Genomic DNA, 13,184 nt, shown 5'->3' on the forward strand with positions numbered 1-13,184 from the left:
TTATTGAGAACTCGCCCTGTGCCAGGTAACATGACTTTTTTTTTTTTTTAACAGCAGTCTCTGAGGTGGTTGCTCTCTCATTTTACAGATAAAGAAACTGAGACCCAAAGGTAACTAAGGAATCTGTACAAAGCCAAACACCTGCCAGAGTGCAAGACCAGACTGGAAATGAGGTCTGCCTCGCCTAATCGCTGCTCCGGCCAGATCCGGTTGGGCTGGGCGACCTTTGGCCGTTGGGGACACCTTTCCACCTCTTAGCATCAACTCTGGGCATCACCGACTGCACGGACATGAGTTGAGCAAGCTCCGGGAATTGGTGATGGACAGGGAAGCCCGGGCTGCTGCAGTCCATGGGGTCGCAGAATCGGACACCACTGAGAGTGAACTGAACACAACCGACCACCCCTTAGGGTAGAAGTCTCCAAGGCCCGCCCCCGCCCGCGCGGCCCAACCCGGGCCCTAAGGGGCGGAGTCGGCCAGGTCCTGCAGGTGGGGCGGTGGGCGGGGCCTGGCTGAGGCGGGGCACCGAGGGGGCGTGACCGGAAGCCTTAAAGAGGCCGCGGCGACTGGGGCGGGCGGTAGAGGCCGCCGGTTGCGGCGATCACCTCCTTACTTTTCGGTTGGGTCGCAGAACCGTCACCATGTCCCTGGCAGCCTCGGCGGGCCGGGGCCCCGGGGCCGTGTGGTCCCCGACGCACGTGCAGGTGACGGTACTGCAGGCGCGGGGGTTGAGGGCCAAGGGTCCCGGGGGCACGAGCGACGCGTATGCGGTGATCCAGGTGGGCAAGGAGAAGTACGCCACCTCGGTGTCGGAGCGCAGCCTGGGCGCGCCCGTGTGGCGCGAAGAGGCCACCTTCGAGCTGCCGCCGCTGCTGTCGGCTGAGGCCGCGCCCGCCGCCGCCGCCACCCTGCAGCTCACCGTGCTGCACCGCGCGCTGCTCGGCCTCGACAAGTTCCTGGGCCGCGCCGAGGTGGACCTGCGGGGGCTGCACCAGGACCAGGGCCGCCGGAGGACCCAGTGAGTGTGCGGGCGGGTGGCGAGCGCGGGGAGACGGGCGGAGCGAGCACGAAGCCTGGCCGGAGCGCCGAGACCCTTCCAGAATGTGTCTCCCCAAGGGGACAGCCGGGGCCACGCCTTTGCAGAGGGGGACCCCCCAATCCCCCCCCCCCCGAATCTCTCCCCCCAATCCTCCCACCCGCTCGGCCGGTTCTAGGATTCTCGCCTAGCTTCTCCTTCTTGGGTGTCCTGCCCCGGCTCTCCCAGTAGGTGGGTTCCGGTACTTAGGGATTTTTTTTTTTTTTTTTTTTTGAATCTGCTGGACGGAGCTCAGCGTCTGGCATTTAGTAATCACTTCATGAATTTTTGATGAATTGAAACTATGTGTGGGCTGACGAATTCCTCTTATTAGCTGAGTAGCTGTGTATATTTGATGTAGGCATCAGCTTACGTGTAAAGCCTCCTGGGTATTTCATTGTACTGGACATCGAGCTGTGAATGGCTGGGCCGGGGCACTGGGAAAACCAACTGGAGCAGTTAGATCCACTGACACCAAAGCCCTAGAGCCTCGCTCAGGGGCCGAGCTGGGGGCGTTACTGTGCTGGGTGGGTGTGGGTGAGGGGTGGGGAAAGGGGAACCGGGGCTGCCCAGCGAGGGCTATCCCCTACCCCCATCTCACCAACGCCTTAAGGGTCGATCGGGAGAATTTGCCCCTCCCTCCTTCCTCTCCTCCTCTAGGAATGCTAGAACAGTTTGGTCTTAACTTTCAGACTGAAATACACTAACCATGTTTGCCCTCGGCACCAAATTAGTAAGGATTTCCCAGTGATGGCTGGAACCAGGGCCTGCGGTTGGCCAGGTTGAACTGAAAAGTAGGCCTTATTTCGCTCTGGAGTTTGCAAAGTTCTCTCTGGTCCTACTGAGTGGAGGGGGGAGGGGGTTGGGGGGGCAGGATGGCTGCCCACCTGTAGCTCCCCTCTCTCCTTAGGATGTTTGTGTTAGGGTATCACACTCCTTCAGGGAAAGCAAAGCAAACCCCTGTGCATTCTGAACTGTTAATCGTTTGTGTTCTCTCAGTGTTTGGAATGGAACATTTGATTATGCTCATCTGGTATACCCAGAGCTAGCCTCCCTTAGAGCTTCCTCTCTGGTTCAGCAGTAAAGAATTCACCTGCCAAGGCAGGAGATGCAGGTTCTATCCCTGGGTGGGGAAGATCCCCTAGAGAAGGAAATGGTAACCCACTCCAGTATTTTTGCCCAGAAATCCCATGGACACAGGAGCCTGGTGGACTACAGTCCGTGGGGTCCCACAAAAGTTGGGCATGACTGAGCACACACACACACACAGCCTCGCTTAGCTTAATTGGTTGCTTTGCTGGACCTTAAATATGCTAGTCATGTTATCACCTAACTTCTGTGGTTTATGAAGCACTCTGATTCACGCTGTATGTTTTAGATATACGTGGTATTTTAACTTTCCCTTGGGGAGGAAGCAGGAAGAGCCAGAAGATTTGCTGTTACCAGACTCTTTTCTGTAGGTTCTTGCAAATGTTATCACTGCTTCCTTTATCCAGCCAAAGATCAACAGGCATTTCTGAGCTTGAATCAGATAAAAAGGGAGAGCCTAGAGGTGAGGATGGATGGGGTATCTTTGTGGCATCAGCTTACAAGCTGTAAGGTGAGCAGCAGCATCTTTGCTAACCAGGGGCCGAAGCAGTCCTAACTTTCTGCTTGATTAAATGACATTTGGGGCCTTGGATTTACTGTCCTTTGCCTTGTCCCATCCCAAATGTGTGGATATCATGTCTGTCTCTACCGTCTGTTTCTTCTTATTCCCTTGAAAAGTAGATTGGATCTCCCTGCTAGAGATAGGGATTCCAGATCTCTGGGTCTGGTGCCCACTCTGGCCCTGACTCATTGTTGGGCTTCAGGATGCTCCGTCTCTAAATACCCAAGTTTCCCCATGTACAGGTGGAGCTTGTGGCCAGACTTAGCTGATATTTATAAGATGTTTCTGGATTCCTGGATTAATGGAACCCCATGTGTAGATTCAAAAGGTCCTGTTACTGCTTTGGGAGGAACGAAAACCTCCTCAAGTTCCCTATTTCAGGAAGGGTTCAGTCTCTGCGCCTTCATTTTTCTCATCCTCTCTGATGTAATTCTAAACCTTGGTGATTACTCCTGTCCCTATTATATGAGCTTGTGACCACTTAGTCACAATATCAGCTTGTAGGAAAACCGTGCTTAGCTGATTTCTTAATAACTACAAAGGAAGCCTTCTTCGCTCCTCCAGCAGTAGGCAAAATCGCAAGCTTTCCATCTGTCACTTCCTGGGACTTTCCAAAATGCTGGGGGAACTCAGTTGAACCAGGCCTGTCTGGTATCCTGCTATGTCACTCGGGTGCTCAAGATAGCTGCGATTTGTAGCATGAGATATACACTGTTAGGTGGAAGTTTAACAGAAAGAAACTGGTTGGGCTAGGAGGATCATTTGAATGGTTATTAATGGCTTGACTTTACCTTAGACATTAAAATCAAAATCAAAAGAAAAGCTCACATCTTGGCCTGTAGTTTTATGTGTGTGTGTGTGTGTGTGTGTGCGCGCGTCTGCATGTATGTTAATCTTTACAGAAAACAGTTGTGATCCAGAAGTTAAAACTCAAGGTGTTAAGAGCTAACTGTGCTGATATTTTCATTTGTCCTCTTATTAAGACCCCACATATCACATATTTGGAATCAAGAGACTATGCTTTTGTAATGACTCAGATTTTGCCGACCTCAGATTAGGGTGATGATCAGTTCAGTTCAGTTCAGTTCAGTCGTTCAGCTTTGTCTGACTCTTTGCGACCCCATGGACTGCAGCACATCAGGCTTCCCTGACCGTCACCAACTCCCGGAGCTTACTCAAACTCATGTCCACAGAATTGGTGATGCCATCCAACCATCTCATCCTCTGTCATCCCCTTCTCCTACCGCCTTCAATCTTTCCCAGCCTCGGGTTCTTTTCCACTGAGTCATTTTTTTGCATCAGGTGGCCAAAGTATTGGAATTTCAGCTTCAGCATCAGTCCTTCCAATGTATATTCAGGACTGATTTCCTTTAGGATGGACTGGTTGGATCTCCTTGCCTTCCAAGAGACTCACAAGAGTCTGCTCCAACACCACAGTTTAAAAACATCAATTCTTTGGCGCTCAGCTTTCTTTATGGTCCAACTTTCACATCCATACATGACAACTGGAAAAACCATAGTTTTGACTAGATGGATCTTTGTTGGCAAAGTAATATCTCTGCTTCTTAATATGCTGTCTAGGTTGGTTATAGCTTTTCTTCCAAGGAGTAAGTGTTTTTTAATTTCATGGCTGCAGTGTGATAATACATATCTTTAAAACACTAGACAGAGATGGACATATAGATACGATCCACTTAATAGGGAAGAGTGCGTGGCCCCTTTAGGTAAGAAGAAATCAAAATAAACTGATTTTGCACTGATATTAATGCATTGTCCCTCATATCCAAGGGTGAGTGGTTCCAGCTCCCCCACCAATGCCACAATCTGTGGATGCTGAAGCCCCTTATATAAAATGGCTTCATATTTGTGTATAACCTTTGTACATCCTCCTGTATACTTTAAATCATCTCTAGATTACTTATAATACCTAATATGATATATATGCCATGTCGTTCAGTGGCTCAGTTGTGTCTAACTCTTTACAAACCCATGGACTGCAGCATGCCAGGCTTCTTGTAAATAGTTGTAAATACCATGGAAATGCTATATAAATAGTTGCCAGTGCATGAATCCAAGTTTTGCTTTTTGGAGTTTTCTGGAGTTTTTTTCTTGAATATTTTTGAGATATTTATATTTTGGTTGAATCTGAGGACCTGTGGATACAGAGGGCAGACTCATCCATACTTCTCTGTGGTCTCAGCTGAGGAGCTTTGGTTAAATGGAAATCAGTTAAGTCCCGTGATCATGAAACAGACATGACTCTGAGAGGCAGAGTAAGGGGATCAACATGTGGTCTCCTCTGCTGTCTGGTCTTGAGTAGCTAAGGGTCCTAGATTGGACCAAAAACACCAAACTCACAACCAAGCATCTTTTAAGAATACCAACAGCAATAAAAATGGGGGCAGTAATCGCTTAAAGACAGATTAAAATAAATATTGAGGCTGGTGACTGGAAGGCCATTGTGTAACCAGATAGGATGAAATTTGATACCACAATAGCCTTTCAGATATGGAGAGAGAGTGAAAGATGGAGGGTCATTTTCTCATCTTTCTCAAAGATTCAAAAGAGAATTTGGTTGCATATGAACGGATTTGGATACTGTAAAGATTAGACATTTTGAAGAACTGTAAGTGTAGTAAGATGGTGTAATATGTTACCAAAGGAAATTCAGGTGATTAAGAAGAAGGGTGAGACCATTGTTTTTCTGGGAGAGTGGGAGGCAGAGAAGTTGCAGATGAGCACAGAGATCTCAGCTTCACAACTCTGAGCCGTCAGTGTTTGCACTTAATAGAATACCTCTGGGTTTCCTAAGCACTTTTCGGCTTTTTGTAATGGACTGGAAAATTTGAGCAATGCTGTTACTGGTTAAGTATTTTTGTTTTTTTGAGATTCGTCTTAAAGATGACATTGGGGCTTTACTGGAAACCCTCCCACCTCCAAACTGGCAGAGACCCCTCCCACCCAGTATAGGAAACTGATAGCTCAGTGTCCAGGACGGCTGATCTATGGGCTCTGGAAGAAGTAACTCCAGCCTGTTCACAGCAGGGGAATGGAGTGACTCAAAAGGGGGGGGTGGTCACAGTCACCGGCTGATCTATGGGCTCTGGAAGAAGTAACTCCAGCCTGTTCACAGCAGGGGAATGGAGTGACTCAAAAGGGGAGGGTGCATCACAGTCACGGTTCCTGTGATGTGAAAGGTGTGCTTTTTGTGATATGATTTGATGGTGATTTCATTTACAAGGCATTCAGTTAGCAATGCGGAAAGTTCTCACTGCCTTTCTCCCCCTTGTTTTTAAAGTTCATCCATATTTTTGGTAATTACTTTTTAATACCTACTATTTTTGAGGCACTGGGTAGACAGCATAAACGGTGATCCCTGCTTTCAGGAAGCCCAGAGCCTTCTGGGGAGATAGACAGTAAACACACCATGAATATTCATTGGAAGGACTGATGCTGAAGCTGAAGCTTTAATACTTTGGCTACCTGATGCGACAAGCTGACTCAGTGGAAAAGACCCTGCTGCTGGGAAAGACTGAGGGCAAGAATATAAGGGAGTGACAGAGGATGAGATAGTTGGATGGCATCACCGACTCAATGGACATGAATTGGAGCAAACTCTGGGAGATAGTGAAAGACAGAGAGGTCCGGTGTGCTGCAGTCCACAGGGTCTCAAAGAGTCAGACACAACTTAGCGACTGAACACAGATGAACACAAAGATGAGTAATCTTGTGCTGCGATGAGTGTGGTAGAGGAAGAGAACAGGGTATCATAAGAGAAAAGAGCAAAGATTGCAGATGGCCTCTCTGAGGCAGAGACCTGGAGGAATTTTTCCAGTGAAAAGTAGAGGAAGGGGAGCAGCCTGTGCAAGGCCCTGAGGCAGGAAGACCTGGGAAGCTGGAGAGGTTGCCTAGGTTGAGGCTGAAGAGGAAGGCCGGGCCTCCTTTAAGAGCAATGGAAACCGCTGAGCGTTGAAAGCAGAGGGGTGACGTGATCCAGTTTATGAAAGTCTGGCTATCTGATGTAGAGCAGATTTGGAGCAGGTTTAGCCTGGAACCTGACAGGTGGGCTGGGAGGCTGTGGCAGGAGTAGGGTGACAGGCGTGGGCATGGACAGAGGTGGGTGGCTTTCAGAAATATTTCCGAGGTTCAGTTGGCCTTACTGGTGGTGGATTGGATGTGGGTGGGGGAGAGTGAGAGGAAGTGATAAGAACGAACAAATAAAATAAGGAGAACTTGCTGTTGAACGTGAACCAGGAAACGGTGACGGCTTGCTTTCCCCAGCAGTCACCGTGATACAAGAGTGAGGTCAACATGTCTTGGCAAAGACAACATGGGCCATGAGGCCTGTGTGTCGAGTCTTCCATTGGAGCAAATGAGTAGGAAACCCCGTCGAAACCAGGGCGTGTACATGTGTGTCCTGAAGTGTTTGCAGTTTTAGCACAGGCCAAGTCTTTGTTCTGTAATAGCGTAACTGATGTGACCTCACCGGTTGCGCCAACACGGCGGGTGGAGTCACTGCCACAAGGAACAGAGGACCAAGAAAAGAAAAAATAAATGATACACAACACGAGGGGAAGTAAACCCGTCAATGAAAAACACAGCTTTGGAGGCAAGTAAGTCAACCATTCCAACCATGTAAAGGTTTTTCTCATCAGGGGAAGGTGAATGTACAAAAGAGCCTTGTTTGGCTTAACTTCCCTTTGGTTACAAAGACCTCTGTTGTATATCTACAACCACCATCAGAGGAAGGTTTTTTATAAATAGTATCTCTGTCATTTTAATTGTAGTTATTAACTTAAAAATGTTATGATGACATTAAAAACAATACACGTGCTTATTAAACTGTCATCAGCTCCAACCTGTATTTGCTGACATCATCCTTCCGTCCCCCTGGACAATAATCTTTGGTCTCCATTTCGCTGCTCTGGTTTTTAATTGCTCTATGTCTGAGAAAGCTGCTTCTCACCCTGTACATTGGGAAGGATGCTGGCCGTGGTTTAGCTCTAGATGAGGCATTTAAGGCCTTATTTCATCTCACAACCAGGCCCTGGGTGGCCTTTGGTTCAGAACCTACTTGTATCTCTAAGCCTCAGGGCCTTTGAATTCCAACAGGGTTAACAACCAGAACCTTGATCAGCCTTTGAAGGAAACCAGCATCTGTGTGGAAATACTTGGTGAGCGGGTTGTGCTTCCCTGAAGGTGTCCTAGGTCGGACCTCGTGCCGCAGCTGGCCCAGCAGGAGACCAGGCCAGCTGGCCCTCTTTCCCCTTGTCCAGGGCCCACTTCCATCTCTTCATTTGCTGTGTGACCCAGCCCAGGTGTTCTGACATCTCTGAACGGGCAAGTAAGTGGTTACAGTCCTTGGAGACATAGGGCAGGCAGTCATTTGCCCGTGGGATGTGGAGAAGTGTTTAATCTTTGTTAAACACTTCTACCCCACAGACTGGGGCCCCACCAGGCTCCTCTGTCCATGGGATTCTCCAGGCAAGAATACTGGAGTAGGTTGCCATTCCCTTCTCCAAGGGATCTTCCCGACCCAGGGATCGAACCTGGGTCTCCCGCATTGCAGGCAGAATCTTTACCGTCTGAGCCACCAGGGAAGACTCTGCTTCTTGGTGGGGAAGCAGAGCATCTGACTCTTTTGGTTAAGGTGAGTCCCAAGGAGGAAAAAAGAAAACCCATATACCGAGAGCATTTCAAAATCCTATTCTAACAACAAACTTCAGTAAGAAAGAAGAGTTCCTTTCGTGTAAGAGGAAACCCTACAGCCTGGTGCTGTGGGAGGCAGCACCCTTGAAGAAACAGCCTGTCCCTCACATAGGACACGGTACTCACAAGAGGATCACAAGAGAATCACAAGAGACCTTTTCAGACCAGGCCTTCTGTTGGCCGTGGTGGTTCTCCCCAGGGTAGCCACGTCTCTTGTAATAAACAAGAAGTTTAATATTAGTGTTCTAATTTCAAAAATTTGTTGTTGTCGTTCAGTTGCTCAGTCGTGCCCAACTCTTTGCAACCCCATGGACTGTAGCACCCCAAGCCTCCCCGTCCACCATCAACTCTCGGAGTTTGCTCAGTTGCATGTCCATTGAGTCGGTGATGCCATCCAACCATCTCATCCTCTGTCTCCCCCTTCTCCTCCCACCTTCAATCTTTCCCAGAATCAGGGTCTTTTCCAGTGAGTCAGCTCTTTACATCATGTGGCCAAAGTATTGGAGCTTCACCTTTAGCATCAATCCTTTCAATAAATATTCAGGGTTGATTTCCTTTAGGATTGACAGGTTTGATCTCCTTGCAGTCCAAAGGGACTCTCAAGAGGCTTCTCCAACACCGCAGTTTGAAAGCATCAATTCTTCGGCCCTCGTCCTTCTTTATGGTCCAACTCTCACATCCATCCATGCATGACTACTGGAAAATCCATAGCTTTAGCTATTTGGACCTTTGTCAGCAAAGTGATATCTCTGCTTTGTAATATGCTGTCTGGGTTTCTCATAACTTTTCTTCCAAGGAGCAAGCTTCTTTTAATTTCATGGCTGCAGTCACCATCTGCAGTGATTCTGGAGCCCAAGAAAATAAAATCTGTCACTGTTTCCACTTTTTCCCCTTCTGTTTTGCCATGAAGTGATGGAACCAGATGCCATGATCTTAGGTTTTTGAAAGTTGAGTTTTAAGCCATTTTACATTTAGCCGAGTAGATTAGAGATGAAGGGTGGCCTCGGTGTGAACTTGGGGTCTGGCTTGCTTAGCACCAGAGAAGCAGGTCACCTGGGAGAAGCAGGTCACCTGCAGCTCGGGGGCTCGCTGGTGCCTTTGGCAAAGGAGCCGCTTTTAGGCACTAATGAGATGAGAAATTCCTTTCCTGCAGTGAGAGGCGTGTAGATAATCTGTTAGAGAGAAATCAAGGGCTCTCGTCTCCAGGGTGTCCCTGAGGGACACATTTAGGAATGTGCCCATGGGGAGAAAAAAGGCAGCTGGAATTAAGTGTCTTTTCCTGAACGCTGCCCTCCCTAGTGGAGCTGAGGGAACAGGTTTTATAAGAAATGCCAGAAAAACTTTCTAGAGGTGTGACGGCTGCACGCTTCATTTTTAAACTTCTTGTTTATTAAAAGAGATGTGGCTAGCCCAGGGAGAGCCACCACGGCCTCCAGAAGGCCTGGTCTGAAAAGGCCTCTTGTAATCCGGAGTACCGTGTCCTGTGTGAGGGACAGGTGGGCCCCAGGGCTGTTTCTTCAAGGGTGCCGCCTCCCCCAGCACTGGGCATTCTTACTGAAGTTTGTTGTTAGAACTGGATTTTGAAATGCTCTCAGTATGTGTTTTCTTTTCCCCTCTTCCTTGGGACTCACCTTGATAACCAGATGAGTCAGATGCTCTGCTTCCCCACCAGGAAGCAGAGTCTCCCCTGGTGGCTCAGATGGTAAAGATTCTGCCTGCGATGCGGGAGACCCAGGTTCGATCCCTGGGTCGGGAAGATCCCCTGGGGAAGGAAATGGCAACCCACTCCAGTATTCTTGCCTGGAGAATCCCACGGATGGAGGAGCCTGGCGGGGCCCCAGTCCGTGGGGTCACAAAGAGTCGTTGGACACAACTGAGTGACTAACACACACCCTCCCCACCAGGGGTTCCCAAGGAAAGAAGTGTGTCTGTCTAGGGGGCTGAGAGAGGACCGAAAGCTCTTTGATGTCTACTGTGCTGAAGTTTGTTTCTTTTGTCCTGGCCAGGGGGTGGTGAACCAGACCATCTCATTTCCTTTTTCCATCCTTAAGGGTCTCTGTGCCTGAGTGACAAAGGACCCCACGGAGACCCTTCTTTGGCAGATCACATAAAATACATTCAGTTCAGTTCAGTTCAGTCGCTCAGTTGTGCCCGACTCTTTGCGATCCCATGAATCATAGCACGCCAGGCCTCCCTGTCCATCACCAACTCCCGGAGTTCACTCAAACTCACGGCCATTGAGTCCATGATGCCATCCAGCCATCTCATCCTCTGTCGTCCCCTTCTCCTCCTGCCCCCAATCCCTCCCAGCATCAGAGTCTTTTCCAATGAGTCAGCTCTTCGTATGAGGTGGCCAAAGTACTGGAGTTTCAGCTTTAGCATCATTCCTTCCAAAGAAATCCTTGAGGCAAAAGGCAAGATACCCGATCTGGTGCTAGAACATTAACATTTGTGGCTTTTTACGATATGGTCAAGTAGAACATTGGTAACTAGATGATAGGAGGAGTGGCAGACTGCCTGTTTATAAATGTGTCAATTTTTCTAATTCTTAGCGAATCTTAAAATACTGATGCTTGGTTATTTCCTGTAGTCTTTACCTACAAGGAGTGGAGTATTGCTTTCAACTTAGAAAATATGCCTTGATCCTTACACGTCAGCCAGTTAGGTCATCTTGGCATGTGCCTGAAATCATTTGGGGACCCTCTGTTTCTTCTCTCTCCCACCTCCGTAGAAGTTCCGTAGAAGTTCTGAAGAGTTCTGAGGGTCATTAAATCTCATGATAAATTACAGGATTACATACTGATCACTTCACTTCACTTCACTTCATGAAGGACAGGGAAGCCTGGCATGCTGCAGTCCATGGGGTTGCAAAGAGTCGGACCCGACTGATCGACTGAGCAACAACATGATATTTTGAAATATCATATCTGCTTTTTAATTTTGGAAATTGTATCATACAAACTAATTTTATAATTGAGTTTTTTCTCCACTCCCTTCAAATGCAAATCATTGTTATTTGTGTTTGATGGTGTCAGTCTGGATCCCTAGGACTACCGTCAGTCTGAACTGTTGGTATCTTAAATTCCCTTCTGAGAACCACGTGCATGGCTGAACAATGGTATACATGCACTCCCCGAATACCATGCAGCCATTAAAAATGGTGGATGTGGGGACTGTATGAGAGCTATATTTAACACACTACAAATAGAATTGCATGTGTTCTCTGGTTATTACCAAGTCATGATCATAGCTAACACCAAGTGTTTATTAAGTGCCAGGCACTGTGCTAAGCTGTTTACATATATTAAGCCATTTAAGCTCAGGTGGTAAAGAATCCCCTTGCAATGTGGGAGACCTGAGTTCGATCCCTAGGTTGGGAAGATCCCCTGGAGGAGGACATGGCAACCCACTCCAGTATTATTCCCTGGAGAATCCCCATGGCCAGAGGAGCCTGGTGGGCTACACTCCATGGGGTTGCAAAGAGTCGGGCAGGACTGAGCGACTAAGCACACACAATCTTTGTAACATCCTTTGTAAGCACCTTATCGTAGGTGCTTTTAACTTTGTTTCAGAGGAGCCAGAGAAGTCAAGTAACTTGTCTGATGTCTCTCAGTTAAAACATGCAGGAAAAAGACTTCAAGAAAATACATCAAAAGGGAATGGTTGAATTAGCATTAGAGAGAGTCAGTTAAGTTTTTTTCCCTATAACCTGCTTTAATTACTTTCTAAGGGACTTTCTGTAGAGCAAATAGTATGGGAAGATCAAAAGCGTTTTCAACCTGCTTTTTATATGATCTCTCCTTTCCCGTATCATTTTCTAACTTTTTAGGATTGAATTTGGTGGCTACAGATAGCCTTTCAGTGCTGCAGAATGGCTGTTTCAGGGATTAGGGTCAAAAACGAACCATTTGCAATCTTCATAATTTACCACCAAGTAGCTGGCGATGGGCAGATGGGAAAATCCACCTGGGGAGGGGAGTGGGGCGGCAAGAATGGCTGATCAGTGATTCTGTATTCAGAGTTAGGTAATGAGGACCAGCTATCTTGGTTAGTAACAAAACCTGTTAAACTGCTTAGCTTCTGCCGGGTACATCCCACAGGCGTTCTAAAGGTCTTAAACGTCTTTGTCCCTGTTTGCTATGCATTGCTTCTGTACTACCAAGAGAAGAGTCTGGACACTTCACCCACGTGGAGTCACTCCTTCTTACAACCCCTTTTAGATATCCTCCCCTGCTGACCCTGCGAGATTCTCAGCCTTATTTTTCTTCCTCAGGGAAGACAATGAAGGAACTGATTTTTAAAATTTTTCCATCAAGTGCATCCTCCATCTCAAACACATGAAACTCAGGTGCTGTTCTGTTCTTCCTGCTTCTCCCCTCACCCGAGGCCATAATCCCCTGTGTCTTGAAGTTCAGTTACCATGGGGATGACTCATGCTACGAGTCAGGGTGGAGGTATTGCACCGGAAGGGAACTAGGCGGTCCACCCTTGACCCTGGAGCCCATATAGACAGGATCCCTTGAAACGAACACTAACACATTAAAACAAGGAGCTGGTGGTCGTCTTTGCCTTTGTATTTCCTGGAGCTTCCTATGTCTGATGGGAGGGTAGAGGCTTAATTCATTTTGCTGGGTCCCCAAGTAGGTGGTTCTTATAGCCCCTTGGGATTTCACTTAGCTGAGAAACTTCTTTGTGTATAAGTGTGTTAGTCGCCCAGTCATGCCCGACTCTTTGCAACCCCATGGACTG

General features: G+C 47.9%; 1 protein-coding gene across 2 annotated transcripts in view; it reads left to right on the forward strand.

The window, feature by feature from the left end:
• The window catches only part of RAB11FIP1 (RAB11 family interacting protein 1), a 35,397-nt gene continuing 22,779 nt past the window's right edge, over positions 567-13,184 (forward strand). For both annotated transcript variants that reach the window (XM_018042002.1, XM_018042003.1), the window contains exon 1: positions 567-1,018. In XM_018042002.1, coding sequence (XP_017897491.1) covers positions 642-1,018 — 377 coding nt within the window. In that variant the 5' untranslated portion in view covers positions 567-641. The remainder of the gene's footprint in view (positions 1,019-13,184) is intronic.

Source organism: Capra hircus, chromosome 27 (genome assembly GCF_001704415.2).
Source record: "Capra hircus breed San Clemente chromosome 27, ASM170441v1, whole genome shotgun sequence".
Classification (NCBI taxonomy): domain Eukaryota; kingdom Metazoa; phylum Chordata; class Mammalia; order Artiodactyla; family Bovidae; genus Capra; species Capra hircus.